This window comes from Rutidosis leptorrhynchoides, unplaced genomic scaffold (genome assembly GCF_046630445.1).
Source record: "Rutidosis leptorrhynchoides isolate AG116_Rl617_1_P2 unplaced genomic scaffold, CSIRO_AGI_Rlap_v1 contig509, whole genome shotgun sequence".
In the NCBI taxonomy this organism is placed as follows: domain Eukaryota; kingdom Viridiplantae; phylum Streptophyta; class Magnoliopsida; order Asterales; family Asteraceae; genus Rutidosis; species Rutidosis leptorrhynchoides.
The window spans coordinates 25,398-49,635 of record NW_027266736.1 but is presented as its reverse complement, the minus strand read 5'-3'; the positions used below and the strand labels follow the sequence as shown (position 1 = coordinate 49,635).

The following is a 24,238-nucleotide window of genomic DNA, read 5'->3' as shown; positions in this document are numbered from 1 at the left end:
GAACTCAAGAAACCTACAACTCGGAACGATCTTAACAAGCCTACAACTCAAAACAATAAACTACCAACTAGCCTAAAACTGTGATGTGGCTCAATAAGCCTACAACTCGAAAAGATCTCAACAAGCTTACAACTCGAAACGATCTTAACAAGTCTACAACTCGAAACGGTAATTTGTCAACTAGCCTACAACTCAGAATGAGATCAATAAGCCTACGGAAAGCTGTTTTTGTTTTCTCCCTCTTTTGCTCCACCGCAGCCGCCCACTACTCCACCACCACTCCAACAGCAATCACACTATTTGTCTCCACTCTTGTGCCACGTCGTCTATCCTTAATTCGAAAACCCATCTCCCACTCTCTCTCTAGTTTTCCTTTCTGGGTTTCTCTAATAATAATATTAAGTAGATAGTTATGACAGTACATATTATCCATCATCGATCATGGCTAGGGCTGGCTCAACCATTAGACGAGAAAGGCCATTGCCTGAGCCCGAAAAATTAATACGAAATATGTATGGCAAGTTGAAAAGAAATTAAATTTGTTTAAACAAAATAAGGCCCCAAAGTACGAAATATGTATGGCAGGAATTATTTTAACTCTATATAAATTATAATTATTTTGATTTTATTTTAAAATTTAGTTAAAATTAAAAATTTATTTGTTTTTCAAAAATAATAAATATAAAAAAAAATGGAAAAAATATATCGATTGAAAATAATAAACATAGAATTAAAAATAATTTATTTTATTTTAATTAAGAATGAGAAAAAAATATATAGCGAATTTTTATTTGGAATAATAGTTTAATAAAAAAATTAAAAAAAATAATAGTATTATAATTTGATTAAGAATAATTTTTTTAATAATATGTCCGTTTGAATAGAAAAAAAAGAATGCTCATTTTAATTAGGAATAAAAAAAGAATATAATAAATTTTAATTAGGAAAAATTATTTAAGAAAAAAATTAAAAATATATATAGTGTATTATAGTTTTATTCGGAATAATTTTTTAAATAATAGATAGAAAATTGATTAGGAATAAAATTATTATATTAAAAAATAAATGGTAGAATTTTATTAGGAATATATTTTTATTGTGTTTTGATTTCTTAATTAAAATAGGAAAAAAATAATATCAAGCAAAGTAAAGAGAGAATAGAAATCTCATATTATTAGGAATAAGTAAAAAAAATATCATTGATTTAAAATTACAACTTAAAACCTAATTAAACTCAAAATTTTAAAATACACATATCAAATTATTATTCGTTAATAAAATGCCACATGCCGAATATTGATTTGACAATAAATTTGTAATTGAATTTACAATTAGAACAAATTTAAAAATAAAAATTTTACTATTTTCTATAAGATGCTAGTAGTTTACTAGTATAGATGGAAAATTAATGTATCATGTATTATATTGAGGTAAAAATTAAAATGTGATAATTCTTAATTTTATACTTAAAGATATATTTACCAATTCATATTAAAATATATAATAATATAATATAATATAAAATTAAAAATTATATTTTTATTATTTTGTAATATTATATTAAAATTATTAGAAAATATGTGAAAAAATTATATTCTAAATACATCTTTAAGAATAATAAAAGGAAAAAAATCGATAATCACCATAAGTCCTTTTTTTATAGTTGTATACTAACCTACTAATACAATAGAAAAGTTTTTCTCACGTACTAATTTGATTTGGACGTGAGTGCTTTAAATGAATCTGTAGAGAATTACGTTATAATTTTAAATTTATCTAAATAAATATATATAATAAAAATTATTGATTAAATATATATATATATATATAATTTGGATGAATATAAAAAATATTTTACGGAGAACCACGGGAGTTACATTTGGGTCCATACTCACATGGTCTTTCTTTCTTTCATGGAATCTCCAATCCCTAAAAGTAACACACTACAAATTCACTTCTACTTACTTTTAGTTTAGTATCATACACTCACTCACTCACTCATTCTGCGAGCTTAATTAATTGGAGCTTCAGATAATCCACAATGGACATCAAGATGAATGTGCAGAACGCTTCCTGAAACAAGGAGTCCTGATTCTGATACAATTTCATTGTCCGATTCGTTTTCAGATCAGGATCAAATCATGGACATTGACTTGTTTCGAGCTGCTTCAAAAGGCGATGTAAGCGACTTCACTATTGCCCTCGATAAGCTGTCAATGGATCAACATTTAACTCGAGATGCCATTTTCAATAGGTTGACTCCTCTGCATATACATTGCTCCATGTAGCTGCTGAGCTCGGTAATGACGAAATTGTTAGACCTATAGCCGATCACTCCCCTTCCCTTGTCTTCAATCGAAACTTGGAAGGAGATACGCCTCTACACGTTGCTGCAAAGTCTGGACGTTCTTCTGTTGTGACATTTCTCCAGACGGGCCTGGACCTGGTGGTTCTCGATTCCGATCAAGACCTAGCTCAGTCGTCTTCCTCCTCCTCCTCATCATCCAGAGAGGCTGACCAGCTACTAAGGATAAGAAATAACAAAGGAAACACTGCATTGCATGAGGCTTTGATACATTCTCATTCAGAGGTAGCTGAGAATTTGGTTGAGGCAGATCCTCAAGTTTCATTTTATCTAAACTATGAAGAAAAGTCTCCTCTCTTTCTGGCCGCTCATTTGGGTTATGGAACGTGTTTGATATCTATGTTGATGATGCCTTCTCCATCTTACGAGAGGCTCAAAGGGAACCCAGCGATACATGCTGCCATTCATAAAGCGGCTACTAAAAGGAGAAGAACATGTAATTTATAATATACATGTATATATATATATATATATATATATGGCTAGGAAACTTAATTATATGGCTAGGTTTTTGTAAGAGGAACTAGGGTTGAACATTAGAAAAATGACAAAAGGCTTCGAGGAAGCGATTATTGCACTGAAATGATTTACTGTATTTGGAGCCATTCCTAATCGACTTTCATGACCATGTGCTTTACTAGATTTATGATTTTTTTTCCCTTTCATGTTGGACATGCCAGATATCATAGATATTCTGTTGGAGAAGGAGCCAAAGTTCATAAGTTCAAGAGATGGAAAAGCCTGGAACTGGACCCCACTTCACTATGCACCCTACCTTGGATATCTTGATGGTGTTCGTTGTTTATTAGCCAGATCGATCTCTGAAGCTGTCCAGAGGGATCTGTTTGGCCGTTTTCCAATCCACCTTGCATCTTGGATGGGTCATGTTCATGTAGTCGAATTAATACTTCAGTTTTGCCCTTATCCTACAGAGATGATCAGTTTTCACGGAGAGAACATTCTTCATGTTGCTGCAAGGAATGGAAAACTAAATGTAGTTGATTATGTCCTTAAAAGGCCTGAGCTTGAGAAACTTATAAACCAGAGGATGAAGTATGGCGACACACCCTTGCATTTGGCCACTGTGTTCATGCATCCAAAGATTGTCAGCACGTTGACATGGGATAAGAGAGTGTCATTAAACTCGATAAATAACAAGGGAAAGACATCCTTGGGCATTGCTGAAGGCCGCATTGGAATGGCTGCCTCTTTCCGAGAGGTGAGTGCTCTATGGTATTATTATCATATGATTATAAGATCTCCTTACTTGTCATACTTCATTTGCCACACTAGTGAAAACTATATTGCAGTAAGGGAGCAATCCTCTTTTGGGGAAAATATGTTTCAATTTGGAGCACATGTATAGGTTACGTTTCTCTAAAATTACTTCACTCTTGGCTGAAATAACAGTATTAACTGTATAACGAATTGCTCCATCTGTCAATTTTATTTTATTTTCATCTTCTAGCGCCTATCTTGGACTGCCTTAAGATCCTGCCGGAGCTCAAAGAGCGCCACATGTAAAGACCATCAACACAGCCAAGACAATTTATCACGAGCCTAAAGTGCCATTCAACATCCAATATTACAAAGACAGGGTGAATACTCTTCTACTAGTTGCGACGCTTGTTGCAACCGTCACATTTGCAGCCGGTTTCACAGTGCCAGGTGGATACAGTTCCGATAATAGCGGTAAACAAGAAGGAATGGCAGTCTTTCTAAGACAGGATTGTTTCAAGTTGTTCGTTTTCTCTGACATGATAGCTATGTATAGCTCTGTTATGGTGGTGGTGATCCTTATTTGTTTGGCAAGCCAACTGAGCTCTCTCACTGCAAGGTATGTTCCAGCCATGAATGCTAATGACATCATCGTCAGAGCCATTCCTAATAACGGCACTGATACTCTTAAGGCTATATAAATCAGACGAATATCTCCAAGTTGTGCCCATATAAGGATCACAGCAACCGTAATTGAGCTATACAAAGCTGTCATGTCACAGAATACAAACAACTGGAAATATTTCTGTCTTAGAAAGGACTTTTGTCCCTTGTTTCCCGCTATTATCAGTAATGTATCCACCTGGCACCGTGAAACCAGCTGCAAATGTGACAGTGGCAACTAGCGTCGTAACTACCAGAAGAATATTGACTCTAGTTTTATAATCGCCGATGTTGAATTCCTCTATAGGCTCGTATTTAATTAAGATTTTTTTTATATGTGTTCAAGTTCTTTTCTCTTGGCCCTCTTCGAGCTCCAGCAGATCTTAGTGCAGTCCAACATAGGCGGGTGCAAAATGAGAAAAAATGACTATGGAACAGTCATATGATGAATTTTGTCAAATATTAAAAGATTTTAGGCATTGGTGATAAGATAATACCATAAATATAACTAACCTGTCGGAAAGGAGCTCCCTGTTCCCATGGCTCTTTCAGCAACATCTAATGCTGTCAGTCTCATGTTATTTATCAAGTTTAACGATTCTCGCTTATCCCATGTAATCTTACTGACAGTCTTTGGATGCCAAGACTTAGCGGCCAAATGCAATGGTGTGTAGCCATCAATATCCCTTTGGTTTATAAGTTTCTCAAGCTCAGGCCTTTGAAGATATAACTAACTACATTTATTTTCCCGTCCCTTGCAGCAGCATGAAGAATGTTCCGATGGCTGCCGCAGATCATCTCAGTAGGATAAGGGCAAAACTTAAGTAACATTTCAATTGATGAACATGACTATTGGAAGATGCAATGTGGATTGGAAAATAGCCATCCTCATCCCCTCTGGACAGCTTCGGAGATAGATTTGTGAAGTAAGCAATGAACACCATCAAGATATCCTAGGAAGGATGCATAGTGAAGTGGGGTCCAGCCGTTCTCATCTTTTAAGCTTATGAACCTCGGCTCCTTCTCCAACAGAATATCAATGATATCTGGCATAAATCAGTTAGAAATGGCGGTAAGTTCACTAAATCACTTGCTATGGTATATTTGGTGTATAATTTCGTCTCTGAGTACAAACTCGAAGCTATATATAAGTTTGTTGTATCAGTATTTGTGTCCATCGGCATTACTATATATATAAAGGATTGCAAAATATATTACCTGTTCTTCTCCTTTTAGTAGCTGCGTCACAAATGGCAGCAGGAATCGCCGGCTTCCCTTTGAGCCTCTTGTCTGCATCCACAGGTGGAGTAAGCATAGATATCAAACATGTTTGATGACCTAATTTAGCGGCAAGATGCAGAGCAGACTCTTCTTCTTCATTTAGATAAACTGAAACTTCAAGATCTGCCTCGATCAAATTTCCAGCTACTCCTGTATGATCATGTATCAATGCCTCATGCAATGCAATGTTCCTGGCCTCCATATTTTTTATCCTTAGGAGCCGGTCAGATGACTGATCCTTCGATTTTGAAGATTTCGACGGATCGACAAGGCCTACCTGAAGAAATGTTAGAGTAGATACAACATAAGGATGTCCAGACTGACGGCGCCCCAACGAGTGAATAAACCGATTTTGACGAGATCCAAGTAGAACCGAAAGCCTTTGAAATCAAATAGAGCTATATCAAGATAAAAAAAAAAAAAAAAAAGTGGACTTTAATGGTCGATTCAGGGGAATCACGTGATAAACATCTTCATAAGCATTTATTGATCCATTTTGATAAATATAAGGCTTTCCTAATGATCCAATCGATCAATGTTTGAGTCTTGGTGAAAAGGGTTTAAAGCTTCTATCGGAAAACTGGGGGCTCTGTCGCCGGCGTCGCTATTTTCCGGCGAAGGTCATTCGGAGCAGAAACTAGGAAGCCTAAGGAGTAACATGGTTTTGGTTGAGAGGATTTGGGTAAGTAATGATTGAGATGTGTGGTTTTGAAGCTAATAGACGAACTTGAAGAGTAAAGCTTGAATCTTGGACTAATCTTCACTCGACTACATAATAGAAAATTTACATAAAAATAGATAAATGGCAGTCATGGACCGAATTTTTCAACAAAATGCTTACCCTAATCGGGCAAAGCATGACCATATATATAGCCATAAAAAAACCGAGTCACATGTATGCTCACATGACTTTCATAGTACAATTCAAACTAAGGACGAAAAGTAACTACTAAAGGAAAGTTTTAGGGACTAAATCGTCCACACGCAGGTGGCACACAACATTGAAAAATAACAGTTCAGCCCCTAACTAATTTATTTAATTGCAATAAAATCCAAATACACCTAGTGTTATTATTTCATCACTAGGGTGAAACAAGGCTTAACAGTATTAACCCTTTGCCACTTTGGTGATGAACGAACTTCTCGAGAACAATAGTGACTCTGGCACCGGAGAGGAGGGATTTCGGCCAGTGTTCCGACCAACTTTCTGGCGATGTGCAAAGGAGGGAGTTCGACCACATTGTTGAGCTCTAGCATTTGATGGTTAACTTCCTCCTCAAGCAATCCATCTTTCTTCACAAGCAACTTGGGGAATGGATCGATGGATGCTCCGCCATCATCCTCCCACTCTTGAAAAGGATCCTTGATGAGGGAAGAGCCGACAAGGATGAGTGTATAAGGAATGGGAGCAACTCCCGACAAGGCACCATGCACTTCATTGCAAATCTTGTTCCTAAACTTGTCACGGCCGAAAGCTTTTATAACCTCAAAGACCATCTTTGGTAGACTCCACAAGTTCACAAAATTTCAACTTCTTAAAAAAGTCACATTTGCCCCATTTAGCATAAACAAGGTGAACGACCTTCACTTTGAACTTTTCTAGCTTGAAACTTAGTGGGAATGGTCGAGAACCAAGAATCATTGGGTGATTCATTGTCACTTTTCACAACAACACAAGGATTCTCAAGTTCGAAGGGAGGATTATCAACAAGACTAGGATCATATTCATCAACCAAAATGCCACAAGGATCAACAAGAACATTATCAAATTGTCCAAGAGTGACCAAATTTCTAGTTCTAGCAAGCATCAGCCGAGAGTTCATGATAGAGGGTGGAGGAATTACCTTGTAGCTAGTGGACCATTTTAGAATTTGAGTGTGAGAAATAGTGATTCCAAGGTTTTTGGGCTTCTCTCCTTCAATGGTAGTAGGATTCCGAGGCATTAATTTGAACTTGGTGCCATCTTTGAGAAAAGTGTAAGTGTTCTCGAATTCGTCATGTTTAATTCTTCTATCAAACAACCAAGGTCTTCCTAGCAGCAAGTGGCAAGGCGACATGGGCATCACATCACACCATGCTTCATCCTTGTAGTTACCAATTGAGAAGGGCACAAGAGCTTGTTTCCAAATCCTAATCGAATGCTTTAGATCCACCCAAGACAATTTGTATGGTTTTGTGTGAGTCACCGTTGGAAGTGCTAGTTTTCTCCACATTTTTCCATTGACTACATTCTCGCAAGCTCCACCGTCTATAATTAATTCACAAAGCTTGCCATTGCACTTGAATCTAGAATGAAACAAGGTCCTTCTCCTCCAATCTTCATCCTTCTTTTTCATGTTCAAAATATTCATTAGCACAAGCAATTCTCCCTCATCGTCACCATAACATTGAACTTCCTCTAGTGGTTCTTGAGTGACTTGAGATTGAATTTGGAGGCTCGAATTCTCCTCATAGTTGCAAACTTCTTCTTCAGCATAGGCTAACTTCCTAGTTGCATTGGTAGGACACTCCAAGAGGTAATGGCCGGAATCCTTACACTTGAAACATTGAATTTGACTTCTCGGGATGTGGGCTCTTGGAGGAGGCGGGTTAGAGCTTGGTGGGGTAGCCAATCTAGAAGGATAGGAAGTGTTAGACACATTGGAGGCCGAAGGAGGCCTATATGGAGTAAATGGCTTGGGAGCATTGCTAGAGGGCCTTGGTGGATTGGTTGAGGTTGCATACACGGCTTGCTTCCCTTTTCTAGCATGTTGATGCTTCAAATTGATCTCCACTTGCAAGGCTAGCTTCTTGACATCATTGAAAGTGTAGTAAGGTTGCAAATTAACTACAACACTAATTTTCACATTAAGACCAAGTAAGAATCGGGAGATAGTGACCTCTTCTTCATCTCTAACACCACACTTTAACATTAAATGTTCAAATTTAGCAATGTAAGTCTCAATCGAATTATCTCCTTATTTCAATTCGAAAAGTTCATTCAACAAACGTTGGCGATAATTGGATGGCAAGAATGAAGCTTTCAAGAGTGATTTCATTTTTCTCCAAGTTTGGACATGAGGCTTACCTAGAACATCACGTTCATATGTCAAGTTATCCCACCAAACGGATGCAAAGTCTTTGAGTTTAAGAGCCACCAACATAACCTTCTTTCGTTTTTCAACATCTTTGAGCTCAAAGATCCTATCTATGGTCGTGAGCCATCCCATAAAGGCATCAGCGTCACGTCCACCATCGTTTTCCGGAAACTCGATCTTGAAATCTTTGAGTTCATCCTTTCTTTCAAAACGTTGGTGTTGATTTCTTCTCCCACCATAGGCTTGTAGACGACGCCCCGGAGCATAACGGCCATAGTGGAGCTCATAAGGAGATTCCTCGTCAGAGCTAGAAGGAGTACGGCTCTTAGTGTTATACGGAAATTTGAGATTGCCGGAAAGTGTAAACAACGCAGCAATGAAAAATCAATTAAACAGTAAACGAAATAAGTGATCACATAATCAATACGCAAACGAGGAAAGTTTTATAGGCATAGCATATTTTTGTATTTATAAAAGAAATAATCTATCGTCTTAAAGAAACAAAACGGGAGATAAGGAGCTTATATAGCTTTTACAATTTCTCTTTCAACTGATAGCTACACCCAAATGGGCTGAAATAAAACTGGGCCATTACAAACACAAAGACCTATTTAGAATTGTAAAATTCCTAACTGTATGTTAATATTCTACTACATTCTCGACTTTTACTCCTTCCAAATTAATTGCATTTGCCTAATTCTGTTGGCCAACATTCATACCAGCAACTTCTCCTCCTTGGACAGCAGAATTATGCATTCCAAGCAGATTCCTTAAGAAAACACCTGCCTCTAGGTAGCCCTTTGGTAAATATATCAACTATTTGCAAGTGTCCAGAACAGTAAGCCAAACTATCCTCTTTGCTTGCCACAAGCTCCCTGACAAAACAATATTTAATCTTCATATGCTTTGTTCTCTTATGATGAACTGGATTCTCTGCTATTGCAATAGCTGGACGACAATCACTATGCATCGTCATTGTTTCTTCTTTCAGCTCCTCAAGCTCTGTTAGAATCTTTTTCAGCCACATAACCTATTTTGCAGTAACATGAAGCGCGACGTATTCTGCCTCAGCAGATGACAATGCCACAATATTCTGCTTTTTAGAGTTCCACGGAAAAACACCTGAACCAAACGAGCAGCACTAGCCTAAACGACTCATCTCTTTCTCTTCTCCTAAATTGGCATCATTGAATACTTTTAACACACCATCGCCTCCTCTATTAAACATGACTCCAAAATCCAGTGTTCCGCTAACATACTTCAATATCGTTTTTGCACACACAATCTGAGCGTGACCAGGATTCTCCATATAACAAGATAGAAAGTTTACAGCATACATTATATCGGGTCGAGGCACACAAGTACAACAATTCTCCTATCAGGCTTTTCAAGGGAAAAGATATTACCTCATTGCTCTCCTTTTCCTCCCAAAGCTTGAGATTCTCCTCTATAGGTGTTGAAACAGCATTGCATCCCTTCATCTCATACTTCCTCAAAATCTCCCTTGCAAACTTTCGTTGGTGCACAAAAATCCCTTCAGTATTCTGCTCGATCTCAAGTCCAAGGAAAAACTTCATAGGACCCAAATCAGTCATCTGAAATTCACTTCTCATTTAAAATTGTCTAACATTTGCCATTTGAACACACTATCATAATGTCATCCACATAAATCGAGCATATAAGTTTTTCTCCTTCCACAAAGCTATAGTATAAAGTTGGCTCGTCATTACTTCTAATGAGCCCCTGATTTGTGAGAAAGTTGTCAACTCTGTCATACCAGGCTCTCGGAGCCTGTTTTAGGCCATATAAAGACTTATGGAGTTTATATACCATTCCCTCTTTTCCTTTGATCTCAAAACCTGGAGGTTGTCTGACATACACATCTTCAGATAAATATCCATTGAGAAATGTCGATTTGACATCCATCTGGTGAACAATCCAATTCTTCTCAATTGCAAGTGCTAACAACAACCTTATCGTATCAAGCCTCGCCACGGGAGCGAATGTCTCTCCATAGTCTATCCCATACATCTGGGCATAACCTTGTACAACAAAACCTCGCTTTATATTTGTTAACACTCCCATTCGGATTCAACTTGGTTTTGAAAACCCACTTCACTCCGATTACAGTTACTCCATTTGGTTTGTCTACTAAAGACCAACTCTTGTTCTCCTCTATCACATTTATTTCATCCTCCATTGCCTGACGCCAATGCTCATGACATACTGCTTCTTTAAAAGTCTAAGGTTCAATGCTAGCCATCATGGCCAGTTCTTCATCGACAAGTCCAAAATTTGAGGCTCAGTTTTCCTGTATATACTAGACAGTTGCTTGGACCGCAAGGCTAGTGTCCTAAAAAACTCATACAATAATTTTCTATTTGGACTTACTGTATTTTCTTGCTCCCTGATCTTTTGTGGTGCGTTCTGAATATTTGAGGAGGACCATACAGGCTGGTTTGCTGGACTAGGAGGAGGTCTGAATGGCACTACTTCAAGGGGGCTTTGTGGAGTATTCACGTTAACAGGCTGCACACGCATTGAACCTTCATCATCACTTGTTGTTTCAGGGCACACCTCCTGAACTTGTGGCCCTTGAGTAAATATTGGCACATATGTATCACTCGTTGTTTTCACAGTAGCTCCATTTTTCCAGTCCCACTTTCCTTCTTCATCGAAAATCACATCCCGACTCACGTGCATCTTCTTTTGAATTGGATCGTATAGCTTGTATCCTCTGGTATAACCATTTAGGTCATGGTTGTAACCCATCATCACGGTTTTTTGAGCTTTATCACCCAGTTTATCCCTTTTTTCTACTGGAATGTGCATATAAGCAATGCTTCCAAATACACGAAGACCTTTAACTTGTGGCTTTCTTCCAAACCACAATTCATAAGGTGTCATTTCTTCCAAAGCCACTGTTGAGAGCCTATTTTGCAAGTAGATGGCAGTGTATGCTGCTTCACTCCAAAAATATAGAGGAACACTTTTATCGTCCATCATAGCCTTCCCCATTTCAACTACTGTCTTGTTTTTCCTTTCCACGACACCATTCTTCTCAGGTGAATAAGGTACAGTCAGATTATGCGCAACTCCCTCATTATCACAAAACTCAGCCATTTCTTTTGATGTAAACTCACTTCCTCGATCACTCCTTAGAGCCTTCAGCTTACAACCACTTTGGGTCTCAACCATTATCTTCCACTTCTTGAATAAACCAAACACTTGACCTTTTTGTTTAAGGAAAAAGATCCAAGTGTATCTGCTCACATCATCTATAAATAGCAAGAAGTATCTATTTCCTGTCGGTGTAGTATGCTTCATAGGTCCACAAAGATCTGTATGGACCAATTGTAATTTAAGAGTGGCTCTCCAGTAACTCTTTTTGAATGGCAAACGATGGCTTTTCCCAATTGCGCAATGCTCGCATACTCCCTTCAACCTATCATTCAATTCAGGAAGTCCCTCTACCATCTTCTTCTTTGACATCCGATATATAGTCTCTGCACAGCCATGGCTAAACCTCCTATGCCAAAGCTCGGAAACAACAGCTTTTGACTTGGCTGGCATTGCATTTTGAACTCGTCTCACTTTTTCTAAATTAAGCCTGAACATCCTGTTATTCTCCTTAATCTCGACAATCTCCCTCATTAAAAAGTCATAAATCTTGCAAGACTGACCTTTAAACCACAAACCATAACCATGATTCATCAATTGCCCAACACTCAATAGATTCTGATCAAGGTCAGGTAAAAAATAAACATCATCCAGAATAAGTTCATCATTCTTTGTTTGTATGGCCACATCTCCTTTCCATTCAACATTTAACAAATCACCATTCCCAATTCTTACCTCTATATTCACCTCTTTGTCTTTGCTGACAAACAAATCAGAGTCATTGGTCATATGATTGCTGCATCCACTATCCACAAGCCATTATGCACTTTTCTTCTTCTGTTTAGTGACCACTTTTGCTTGAGCTACAAACAATTCTTCTTCTTTCACTTTCCTTCCTTTAGATTGGTGAGGAGATTGTTGTGAAGACTGTTGATTCTGACTTGGTCCTGCTTCGCTGTATTGAGAGGGAGCATATGATTGTGCTGGCGTGTTTGAGGAGGAAGATGGACTTAACACCTGAAAATTCTAGAAATTCATGTGGAGCATGTAAGAACAACGGTTGTAGCTGAGAAGGATGAAATTGTGGTGTTTGAGGGGTCTGAGGAGGCTAGAGCTTGCTGAGGCATCTGACTCAGATATGACATAGAGTACATATTTGATGTGGCATTTGATTCTGATATGCATAAAAATTAGGTTGTGGCATTTGTTGAGGTATTGTCTGAGTATAGTGTGTGTCCTGGATCTGATTGTTCTGTCTGTTCTGATTATTGTATTGACCATTGTTCCACCAACTATTGCAGACTCTCTCCAAATGTCCTCTCTGCTTGCAATATTCACAAAAAGCGTTGTCGTGCCAGAAGCAATCATCTTCTCTGTGATTGCTTTTCCTGCAAAATTTACATTCTGGAAACCTGCCTCTTTTAGTATCTTGTCCACTATCACCTGATGAGCACTGCTGACCCGAAGAGACTTGTTGATTGTTTCCGGTCATATGAGGGAAGACAGGGTTTTGTGGCTGCCGAAACCTCTCTGCTCCTTTAAAAGCACTCTTTTCAGTTTCAGTTTTAATCCCGTGTTGGTCTTCATAAATCTGCAAAGAACTGAAAATTTCTTCGACTGTGACAGAGCTCACCCATCTTCGACTCAAACCTTCTCGGAATAGCCCCGAAAATCAGCTTCCCTACTTGTCTCTCTTCTGGCATCACTTGCTTGGTTACAAACTCCAACTCACGCACAATCGTCTGAAATCTCAGTTTAGCATCTTTTACTGTCTCGTCATCTTTCATCTTATAGCTTCCAAACTGTGTTCTCAACATCTCTTCTTTGTCATCTTGTGCCATTTGAGATCCTTCATACATCCTTTTCAGAATGTCCCAGGCCTCCTTTGCTGTTGAGGTCGCAGCAATGTTCCTCAACACTCACTGCTTGACTGATAAAAATCAATGCCCTCATATCTTTATCCCTCTGTATTTCTACTTCTCTTTTCTGTTCATCAGACAAATCAGCACTAGGCAATGGTTCCACAAACCCATTATGAACTATATCCCATGAACGATGTAAATGAAGGTGATTCCTAATCTAAACAGCCCACATATCATAGTTCTCACCTAAAAAAATCGATGGTGGTGAGATAGAGAGACCACCAACATGACCTCCTTAAATTGTAAGAGCCTGATGCAACTTCAATAGATCTGCTGGAGCAAGCTGTCGATAGCTCATCTTCAGTTTTCAGAGTGAACCACAACTTTCAAGCTTTCCACACGTCTCAAAATCGATCTACTCTGGTACCACTATTATACGGAAATTTGAGATTGTCGGAAAGTGTAAACAACGCAACAATGAAAAAACAATCAAACAGTAAACGAAATAAGTGATCAAATAATCAATACACAAACGAGGAAAGTTTTATGGGCATATCATATTTTTGTATTTATAAAAGAAATAATCTATCTTGTCTTAAAGAAACAAAACGGGAGATAAGGAGCTTATATAGTTCTTACAATTTCTCTTTCAACTGATAGCTACACCCTAATGGGCTAAAATAAAGCTGGGCCATTACAAACACAAGACCCATTTAGAATTGTAAAATTCCTAACTGTCTGTTAATATTCTGCAGCAGCATTCTCGACTTCTACTCCTTACAATTTCATTGCATTTGCCTAATTCTGTTGGCCAACAATCATACCGGCATCACTTAGAGGGCTGTAGATAGCCACGGTGAGGCAGGGGAGGCTGCCTTTGAGGAGTCTCTTCGCTGGAGGACGAGTTTTGGGGGACATTGAGGCTATTTGAGACGTTCCTAGCTTGAGAGCGACGAAAGGTGCCTTCTTTCGGCTTGTTCGCAGCAAGTTCAAGGCGGAGAGTGCGAGTTTGACGAGTTAACTCTTCAACTCGCGTTTAAGGAGCTCATTTTCCTCAGCCAATCGTGGATCTGAAGGAGGGTTAACATTCAAGGACGGTAAATGAGCTAGGCGCTCGTCCGAGAGGGGAGATGGATCTTGGCGGGTGGAACCGAGAGATGGACTTGGAAACTGACTCATGACGGCTGCCGGAGGTCCAAGGAGGAGACTTGGCTCTAATACCAGCTATGACGGCGCCCTAACGAGTGAATAAACAGATTTAGACGAGATCCAAATAGAACCGAAAGCCTTTGAAATCAAATAGAGCTATATCGAGATAAAAAAAAAAAGTGACTTTAATGGTAGATTCAGGGGAATCACGTGATAAACATCTTCATAAGGGTATATTGATCCATTTTTAATAAATATAAGGTTTTCCTAATGATCCAATCGATCAATGTTGGAATCTTGGTGAAAAGGGCTTAAAGCTTCTATCGGAAAACTGGGGGCTCTGTCGCCGGCGTCGCTATTTTCCGGTGAAGGTCATTCGGAGCAGAAACTAGGAAGCCTAAGGAGTAACATGGTTTTGGTATGAGAGGATTTGGATAAGTGATGAATGAGATGTGTGGTTTTGAAGCTAGTAGACGAACTTGAAGAGTAAAGCTTGAATCTTGGACTAATCTTTACTCAACAACATAATAGAAAATTTAACATAAAAATAGATAAATGGCAGTCATGGACCGAATTTCTCAACAAAATGCTTACCCTAATCGGGCAAAGCATGACCCCAAATATAGCCATAAAAAAACCGAGTCACATGTATGCTCACATGACTTTCATAATACAAATTCAAACTAATGACGAAAGTAACTACTAAAGGAAAATTTTAAGGACTAAATCGTCACACGCAGGTGACTCACAACATTGAAAAAAATAACAGTTCAGCCCCTGACTAATTTATTTAATAGCAATAAAATCCAAATACACTTAGTGATATTATTTCATCACTAGGGTGAAACAAGACTTACCAATACTAACCCTTAGCCACTTTGGTGATGAACGAACTTCCCAGGAACAGTAGTGACTCCGGCACCGGAGAGAGGGATTCCGGCCAGTGTTCCGACCAACTTGTTGAGCTCTAGGTGTATTTGGAGGGAATTCTGCCACATTGTTGAGCTCTAGCACTTGATGCTTAACTTCCTCCTCAAGCAATCCATCTTTCTTCACAAGCAACTTGGGGAATGGATTGGTGATGCTCCGCCGTTACAGACTTTGCAGCAACGTGTAGAGGCATATCTCCTAGCAAGTTCTGATTGTACATAAGGGAGAAGGCGAGTGATTGAGTATGAATCTAATGATTTCATCATTAGCGAATTCAGCAGCTACATGGAGCAATGTGTTGCGCAGAGGAGTCAAGGTTATGAAAATGGCATCACGAGTTAAATGCTTATCCATGGACAGTTTATCCAGGGCTATAGTGAATTCGCTGATGTCACCTTTACAAACAGCTCGAAACAATTGATTATCCATGATTTGATCTTCCGAAAGCAACAACCATTCATTAGGAGATGATGAAGAGGAGCCAGGAACAGGTTTGCTTTTCGGAGAGGATGAACCAGAGGAGGAGGAACCTCCCTTTTACCTTTCCAGAAAGAGCGTCTCCTCTTTGCATCTATCATAATATATATTTGACCCATAGTTTAATTATTTGAAGCTCCAATTCACGATCGGTGAAGAGAATAATAATTAACCAGAGCTCGAGGAGAAATTGAAACGAAGTGAATGCAAATTTATAGAGTTCTTCAGTTAATTCAGGGCTCGAAGAAAAACCAGGAAATGACGCATGGTCCGCGCATAGTCAGTCGTCGAAGACTTAATTTGCAACAAAACAACAATGGCAAAAAGAGTACGTCGAAGTTCTGCGAACAAAGATAAAGTTAAAAAATCGAATTACATCTCTCTGCACATGAAAATGGGATATTTGAAGCTAAATCACTCTGAATCGTTCCCTTCTTTCTAGGGTTTTCAGATGTTTTCCATTGAATTTTCAGTTTTGCCCTCCTGTTAGCTCCAATTGCTTCTTTCGTTTCGTCTTCTCTGGTACGGTTGGCTGTAAATTTTACGAATTTGATCATTTATATCTTTCAAAATAAATATGAATTGCATTTTTTTTCTCTGGTTTGTGATGATAAGACAATGATATATTGGTTGATCGATATGACGAATGTGCAGCCCCTATCTTTTTTTGATGTAAATGTGCAGCCCCTATCTAATGGCAAGGAAACGTCCAAAGATACATTTAGCCTTTGAAACCTAGTGAAAAAAAAACAAATGTGAAATGAAAACTTACTTGATTGATGAAAAACCATGTTGCCGCAACATTTGAAATGGAGAGATGTGGTGTAATTTTTGTCAATGGATTTGAGATTGGTAGGTGGCACCATATTCGTAAGTATCCCATGATATACATACAAATTTTACGATTTGATTTTTTTTAGTTAAAACGATACGTATTTGAATGTCATATTTTTTTTTGCTTTGTATCTCATATGAATCCTGCGAATCTCGCGATTCAATATTTTTTACGATACAAACCATATACTGACAAGTTACTTTTAAATAAATTCGGGACAAGTTTATAATATTTTCATTATAATCGAATGGATTCAAGTTCCAGACTCTGTCAAAAATATAAGTCCAAAAAATATTAATAATAAAATTATTGTGACTTTATTTAGACATTTCCTCCATCAAGAGATCATATATTAAGGGAAGGCGAGTGATTGAGTATGAATCTGACGATTTCATTATTACCAAATGGAAAAAACTTCGCTCCTACCGTATGAAGGAAATTTACCTACTACAGGCCAATAAAATCTTGACATATATCATAAAGATTTAAAAATTACCAATAGTTTACATTTAATATTTTAAGGGTCTATTTTGACACTTTAAAAAACATCAAAGATTATCTTTGACACTTAAAAATATGACTACCATGTTACCCACGCCTGCACCACCACAACCAGCCATCGCAAAAAAACAATAAAAGTAACCAACCGATTGATTCCCATCCCTTCATGGAAAAAATTGCTTCAATTTGATTATTAACTTAGCCATCGACAAGTTCTTTATTTAATAAACAGTGGGTATTAATATTATAGAGTCGATCAGTCTAATCCATCAACTTATCATCATCGGATCCACCACCCCTACTCCACTTCATCTCACAAGATCACCACCCCTAATTAATCATTTGACATTTAGTCATGAATAAACATCTTAAGAAAGTTTGTTACTACTACTTATTATTTTAAGATAGTTTGTTACTAAACATCTTATAAAATCAATTACTAATATATATAGATATATATATATATATGTATATTATTAGCCGTGAGCTCTATGAAGTAGGAAAGTTTGTTACTACTACTACCTGTTAGGCACAGACACAGTTCACTATTTACTTGACAAAACAAAACAACAATCAAAAAGTTGGGTAAGTAGCTTATCATTTAATCTGGATGAATCCAAAACTTTGGCTTAATTTGTACTTTGAGAAGAGAACACTAGCTCTCAACTAAGCACAATCTTCTATAATTTCCAAAGCTCTTTCCCATGGCTGCTCACCTCACATGGCTTTTCCTTCTTCTTCTCCTTCCTGTTTTCTTTCTTCTTCTCTCGAAACGATATACGAAAAAACCACAGAAGCAGCTCCCTCCAGGACCTCCCAAACTTCCAATCATAGGAAATTTTCTCCAACTTGGAAAATTGCCCCACCAAACTTTCCGGAAGCTCTCCAAGAAATATGGTCCGGTAATGTTCCTTAAACTTGGCCGCATACCACTTGTCGTAATCTCTTCTCCAGAGGCTGCAAAACACGTCTTAAAAACTCACGACCTCGATTGTTGCAGTAGACCTATCCTATCTGGTTCTGCCAAACTTTCCTACAATGGCTTAGATATAGCTTTCGCTCCATACGGTGAAATCTGGAGACAGACTAGGAAACTCTGTGTTCTCGAACTTTTCAGCGCTAAAAGGGTCCAGTCCTTTCAATATATTAGGGAAGAAGAAGTTGGTTCGCTGCTCGATTCAATCTCAGCAAGCTCTGAAACTCCAGTTGATCTCAGTGAGAAGATTTGTACTTTTTTTGCGAGTGTAATATTCAGGATGTCGTGTGGAACGGCATTTCGAGGAAGTGGTTTGGATACTGAGAGGCTTTCGGAAGTTATTCCAGAAGTTGAGTCTGTCCTAGGAAACTTTTGTGCAGGAGAATGCATCCCTTATGTAGGTTGGATTATTGATAGGCTAACTGGTCATCATACCAAAATCGAAAAAGTTTTCCGCAGGTTGGATTCTGTGTTCCAATGGATTATAGATGATCATATCAACTTTCAGGGTTCCAGACGTGCAAAAGAAGACATCATTGACGTTCTGCTGAGATTGCAGAGGGAACAAGTTCAAATTGGGGAAACTTGGCTCACGAAAAATCATATGAAAGGAGTTCTCTTCGTATGTAATCAATCTTTTCCTTTCCTGAAAATTTTGCTTGTTTAGTTATAAGGAATTATTCAGTTTTCTCTGGAAAAACTTGCTTAGTGGAAAATGAATGAAACGAATTTGAGGACGAAAAGAAATGAAACATAGAATTTAGCAGCAGGACAGCGATAGAGCACTTATGTTTGGAAAATAAATTGAACTTCTTTCATGGTATTTTTTCTTTTTCTTTTTTAACTAAACGAGTCTTATTAACATTTAATTGATAAATTTAATTTAGAAAACTTGAGAACCAAAATTCCTAGAACTTTTTCCTAGTTGAACTTAATCGTTTACATTTGTGTATCAGAATATAATTTTTGGCGGGAACAGATACTGGAGCAATAACAGTAACTTGGGCAATGTCTGAACTTGTTAGAAATCCCAGAGTTCTGAAGAAAGCACAGGATGAAATTAGGAATGTTGCGGGGAAGAAGGCGAGATTTGTAAAAGAAGAGGAGATTGGCTCGCTCGAATATCTTAGGATGGTATTAAAAGAAACTCTGAGATTGCACCCTCCTGGTCCTCTACTGGTTGCAAGAGAAACAATGTCCCATTTTAAGATCAACGGCTTCGATATTCATCCAAAAAACACTTATACAGATAAACGCTTGGGCGATCGGAAGAGATCCTGAGTACTGGAATAGCCCAGAAGAGTTCATCCCGGAAAGGTTTGCTAATAATGCTTCAATTGATTTCAAAGGACAGCATTTTGAGTTGTTGCCATTTGGAGCTGGTCGGAGAGTTTGTCCTGGAATTCATTTAGCAACGACGACAATGGAGCTTTTACTCGCGAATCTCTTATATTGTTTTGACTGGAAACTGCCTCGTGGAATGAAAGAGGAAGATATGAATATGGAAGAGGCAGCTGGCCAGAGACTTGACGTTCATAAGAAGATTCCTCTCGAGCTTGTTCCTGTAAATTACATAATGTAGTCATGTCATCTGGTTAATATACTATGATCTTGTCGTGTAAAACAAGGAAGGTTAGAAGAAGTATTAATAAGGAAACTTTGTTTAGAATAATACATGTGCTGCGGATTTGTCTATACTGAATAAAGTTTGGTAATAAAATGAACATTTACTTACTAGGAGGAGGCCCCACTGGCTCACAAATAATCTTTGGCTTTTATATATATAAGAAGTAGAAAGTCGAATAAAAATGAAACACCAATTGTTTTGCTATTTATTGCATATGGCATATGTGATAAATTATGAACCAGATAACTTAATTAGCAACCAACACACGAAGCTTCCTGCGTCCGTCTGTAAGTTTTCCTGATAGAAATCTAAGGCATAAAATGCCAAAGCGAACCCAATTCATATAGCATGCCACGATTCGATATAGCGTCTAATACATGTATCACGAATTACATATCTACTTCTAGAGTCGATGGATCCCACCTCTAAAATCATTCTACCCTACATCGATATGCATATCTATTTCTCGTTCTGCAGCAAACTGTAAAATTAGTTCATTTTCTTGTTAACCTTTTAACCAAGTTAACAAAAATTTAGACTACGAATTGACAACAATGCTGAAATCTAAAGAACGCACTAGGAAAAACAGTTGCCTTGTGGAAATGTAAACTACACACCAGGGGAAGATTTATGCTGAGAAATCAACTAGAAAAGAAGTCTTTAACACAAAGACAGCAACACGATGTGCGTAAAAAATATTGCATATGGAAAAACATGGAAGAATGATAGTTGCCGCAAATCTGTTATCTTTTCAAGAGCTCTCTATTATGCACAGTTTTACAATAAATACAAAAGTTAAAAAAGAAAGTGTACGATCAATTCAGAGGAGAGGTTCAGAGAGCTCCATTTCGTTAGAACTTTGTTGTTCCGTCTCTGGATGCCGTATTCCTACAAAGTCCATTCCTAGCCATTGCCACGGCCAACAAACATATCTAGGACCACGTCGGCCTCTAGAGTCTTCCCGGGTTTCAAACTCTTCCAGCTGGCGACTGAGTTCTTCTACTCTATCTCTCAGTCTATTTGCCCTTAGATCCGCTAATCTCAACGATTTCTCGGCTGCGTCTCTTGCTGCCATGGCGGCAGCCGCCGTCTCTTCCTTAAATTTTAACTTTTTCTCCGATTCCATCATAGCATGCTTTGCTTCTTCAAGATCTTGCTTAAGAGCAGACAACTGCAGATATTCACCAAAGCCGTTGTAGAAAAACACTGATATGGACCAATAAATGAAAGAAAAAAAAAACCTACTATGCATCATGAATGACTTGGTTTTAAGTCTACAGAAACCAACCAACATGTCACAAATGTAATCATCACATTTGAATCAGAAGATAGAATATTATAGACACGGGAAAACTCAGAATCAACCTCTAGGGACTTTGTTGTACAATCATTTTTCATCTCTTGTCAAAAGTTTTTCTCAGAAAATACCAAATCACAAGTTGCTTGGCAATATGTTTGCCCCGCTTAAAATAGTCAACTTAGGTAGGGATAAAATATTGGTCCTTATTACTTTCGCGACCTCACAATTTAATCTTAGACTTCTCATCTTCGTGATCCCAGGTCATTAAAAATGATATCTGTTATTATGTTAAACTTACCACACCTTCAAAGTAACTACCTTAAGTCGCTTTCAGAAAACTGTTTTAGGAAAATGTGAGTAACATAAGCGATTTGGTGTTTCAAGACACAAGACTCTGTATAACCTAGGAATTAACAAGTTAAAAAAATAAGAAAAAAGTAAAAAAAAACTAGGATTAAACAGGGTCTTCCAAAGAAAAACACCTGTGCCACAAACTCCTGCTCAACACCTCTACCAGCTGCAGCCTCTTGCTCAGCTGCAACTTTCCATCTATTTATTTCCTCTTCGGCAGCAGCTACGTCAGTCATTAGCCCTTCAACCTTCAGAATATGAATAAACACATCAGGACAGGACAACATGACAGACAGCAGCCTAAAATTTTCTAATAAGACACAATTAGTGTACACCCTACGTGCTACCTAGTGCTTTAAGTACCGGTGAGCAAATAATATGTAGCTTACATTTTCATTTGCTGCTCTCTCTTTTTCTTCAAGCTCTTCTATGCGATGCATTCTTTGGTTCAACTCCTTGGCTTGGGCCTCCACATGCTCTTTAAGTGAACCCGACTCTGCCTTAGTACGTTAAAGCATAGCCAGAAAAGACCATTTTTATCAGAACAGAGATTTGCAAAGACAATTTGAAAGAACTAAAAATGATAACACGACATTCTAGAAATTAATTTTTTCTACAATACATGAATGAAATGAGTTCCCAGGTCACAATTTTAGAAGAATGAGGAATTCGTTTTCTTAGATGGGGAAAAGGCAAAGAACATGAACACGCCTCACATTATCTTGTTTCCTCTATGTCATGCATAAGAAAAGTTCAGCATGTAAATGGTATGATATAGAGAGCAGTTCATGTACCTTAATTGCTCAACTGAATGCTGCAACTCAATAATTTCAAGCTGAGACGCCTTAACAATCTTCTCCAGAGCCCCAGCCTGAGCATAAAAAATGAAACCTAAGCAAACAATGCCATGAAGTTCATTTATAAGCATACACAATAAGTAAGTAATTGGAGTTACCAAAGTGTATATCTCATCGTCCATTTCCTGATCAACAGTTTTATCGCCAGAATGTGAAACCTTTTCCTCTCCAAGAACCTTACTGAATTTGTAATCAATTCCAGCCTCCCTCAAACCATTCTCTGCAACTTGGAATAAATTATTCGTCTTGGAAGATGGGTCCAGTGTCATCCTGTTTGACAAAGCACCCCTGAGTAAAGACCCAATATGCTCTTTCTCCTTGACTAATCTGTCCACTGCTTCATCCAAGGTCTTCAGTTCACGACTCTTATGGTCCATTACATCCCATGTCTTTGCGGCCGCAAGTTTACTCAGTTCAAAAATAGATTCCATCCCAGCTAAGCAAGCACGAATGTTCTCCTCATTATCTGTTTCCTGAGGAAGAAACAATGACTGAGAGAACTCTGACTGGTCAGAGTTATCTGTGTCAAGGGCCTTCATAATTTCATAAATTCTTTCGTGAATACTGGACACAAGATTCAACTGTGCAACAAGCAATGGCCTCTGTGCTTCCATCCTATCTTCTAACTTCCTCAATTTATCATCGTACTCACTGGCTAACTGCCTCAACTCTGAAGCTTCAGTCTCTACTGAATTCACCTTCAAAGAAAGCTCTTTTTCGATCTCCACAATCTTGGCATCCTTTTCGTCCAAACTTTCCTTCAAATTCTCAAGGATTGAACTTTTCTTCGTCACCTCTTCTCTCAACCCGCTGATGGTGGCTTCAAGCTGAGAAACCTCGATGGCAATCTCATAATTTCTATGTTCGACTTGTTCTCTTGCCTCGTCCCTAGACTTTGAGGTAGTTTCAACCTGACTAAGAAGCTCTTCAACGATCTCATTTGTTCTCTTGACCACTCCGTAAGCTACAGCAGGCAGTCCAGTGTATTTCTGGGACCTTGGCAAACCTCCAGCAGCAAAATTCTTCAAGTGACTGACTTTTCCAGATATCTTGTCAATACCAGTAATCAACATATGAGCGGCAGTCTCGACCTCCGATCGCATGGAATCCTTGGCCTTTACAGCCTCATCCACTTGCTTCACGGACTCATCTTTCTGATTCGACAATTCATCTCTCTGCTTCAGAACCTCATCCAACTCTAAGGAAACTTTCTCCTTGGATCTCAGAGCATCATCCTTCTCGCGGAGGGCTTCATCTCTCTGCCTCGTGCATTCGTCGCGCTTCTTGATCGCTTCATGAGCGAGCGCCTTCAATCGATTAAATTGAACTTGCAATTCAGATTTCGAGCCTTCGGCCGCCTGGCGCGCCTTCCGCTCCCGATCGAGCTCCGCCAGAAGCTCACGGAACCTGTCGATGGATACTTCATCTTGAGAAAACGAATGTTTAATCGCGATCGGGACCGGTTCGTCGGAGTCCTCGACGTCGCTCAGAACAGCGTCGGCGTCATCGTCACCGGCGCTCGCCATCATATAACGAATTCAAAACTTGACTATTGATTGAGAATCAAACGAGCACTCGTAGTCGTTGCTATAATTGTTCGTCGGAAGTGAATTGAAGCCCAAGTAGAATCACATTTATTTATTTATTTA

The 24,238-nt window shown here is 38.3% G+C and overlaps 3 protein-coding genes and 1 pseudogene across 3 annotated transcripts; 2 read left to right on the top strand and 2 right to left on the bottom strand.

Annotated features, from left to right (window-relative positions):
- Positions 1–2,057: 2,057 nt before the first annotated feature.
- Positions 2,058–4,219, top strand: LOC139884140 (protein ACCELERATED CELL DEATH 6-like). The gene is made up of 5 exons (XM_071868211.1): positions 2,058–2,180; positions 2,255–2,801; positions 3,046–3,584; positions 3,892–4,173; positions 4,214–4,219. Exons 1-5 carry the CDS (start codon positions 2,058–2,060, stop codon positions 4,217–4,219), a joined length of 1,497 nt encoding a protein of 498 aa, XP_071724312.1.
- A 1-nt stretch (position 4,220) lies between these two features.
- LOC139884139 (protein ACCELERATED CELL DEATH 6-like) lies at positions 4,221–7,024 on the bottom strand (annotated as a pseudogene).
- A 6,384-nt stretch (positions 7,025–13,408) lies between these two features.
- LOC139884138 (cytochrome P450 71B2-like) lies at positions 13,409–20,036 on the top strand. Its single transcript, XM_071868210.1, is given in 4 exon segments — positions 13,409–13,427; positions 18,205–19,076; positions 19,421–19,687; positions 19,689–20,036. Coding segments are annotated over 3 exon segments (1,308 nt in total). The 5' UTR covers positions 13,409–13,427; positions 18,205–18,383.
- Positions 20,037–20,901: 865 nt separating this feature from the next.
- On the bottom strand, positions 20,902–24,115 carry LOC139884134 (uncharacterized). Its single transcript, XM_071868207.1, has 5 exons — positions 22,688–24,115; positions 22,531–22,603; positions 22,122–22,237; positions 21,864–21,980; positions 20,902–21,252 (listed from the first exon to the last, which is right to left on the bottom strand). The coding sequence occupies exons 1-5, from the start codon at positions 24,113–24,115 to the stop codon at positions 20,902–20,904; spliced, it is 2,085 nt and encodes a 694-aa protein (XP_071724308.1).
- Between the last annotated feature and the right edge of the window lie 123 nt (positions 24,116–24,238).

Bases quoted from the DNA above. Each gene is read 5' to 3' on its own strand.
- LOC139884140 (XM_071868211.1), top strand. From the start codon at position 2,058: ATGTGCAGAACGCTTCCTGAAACAAGGAGTCCTGATTCTGATACAATT. The intron at 2,181-2,254 runs GTAAGCGACTTC...CATTTTCAATAG, and splicing joins GAGCTGCTTCAAAAGGCGAT to GTTGACTCCTCTGCATATAC. The intron at 2,802-3,045 runs GTAATTTATAAT...TGGACATGCCAG, and splicing joins TACTAAAAGGAGAAGAACAT to ATATCATAGATATTCTGTTG.
- LOC139884134 (XM_071868207.1), bottom strand. From the start codon at position 24,115: ATGGCGAGCGCCGGTGACGATGACGCCGACGCTGTTCTGAGCGACGTC. The intron at 22,604-22,687 runs GTAACTCCAATT...TTTTATGCTCAG, and splicing joins ACGATGAGATATACACTTTG to GCTGGGGCTCTGGAGAAGAT. The intron at 21,253-21,863 runs GTGTTTTTCTTT...GAATATCTGCAG, and splicing joins AGCAGGAGTTTGTGGCACAG to TTGTCTGCTCTTAAGCAAGA.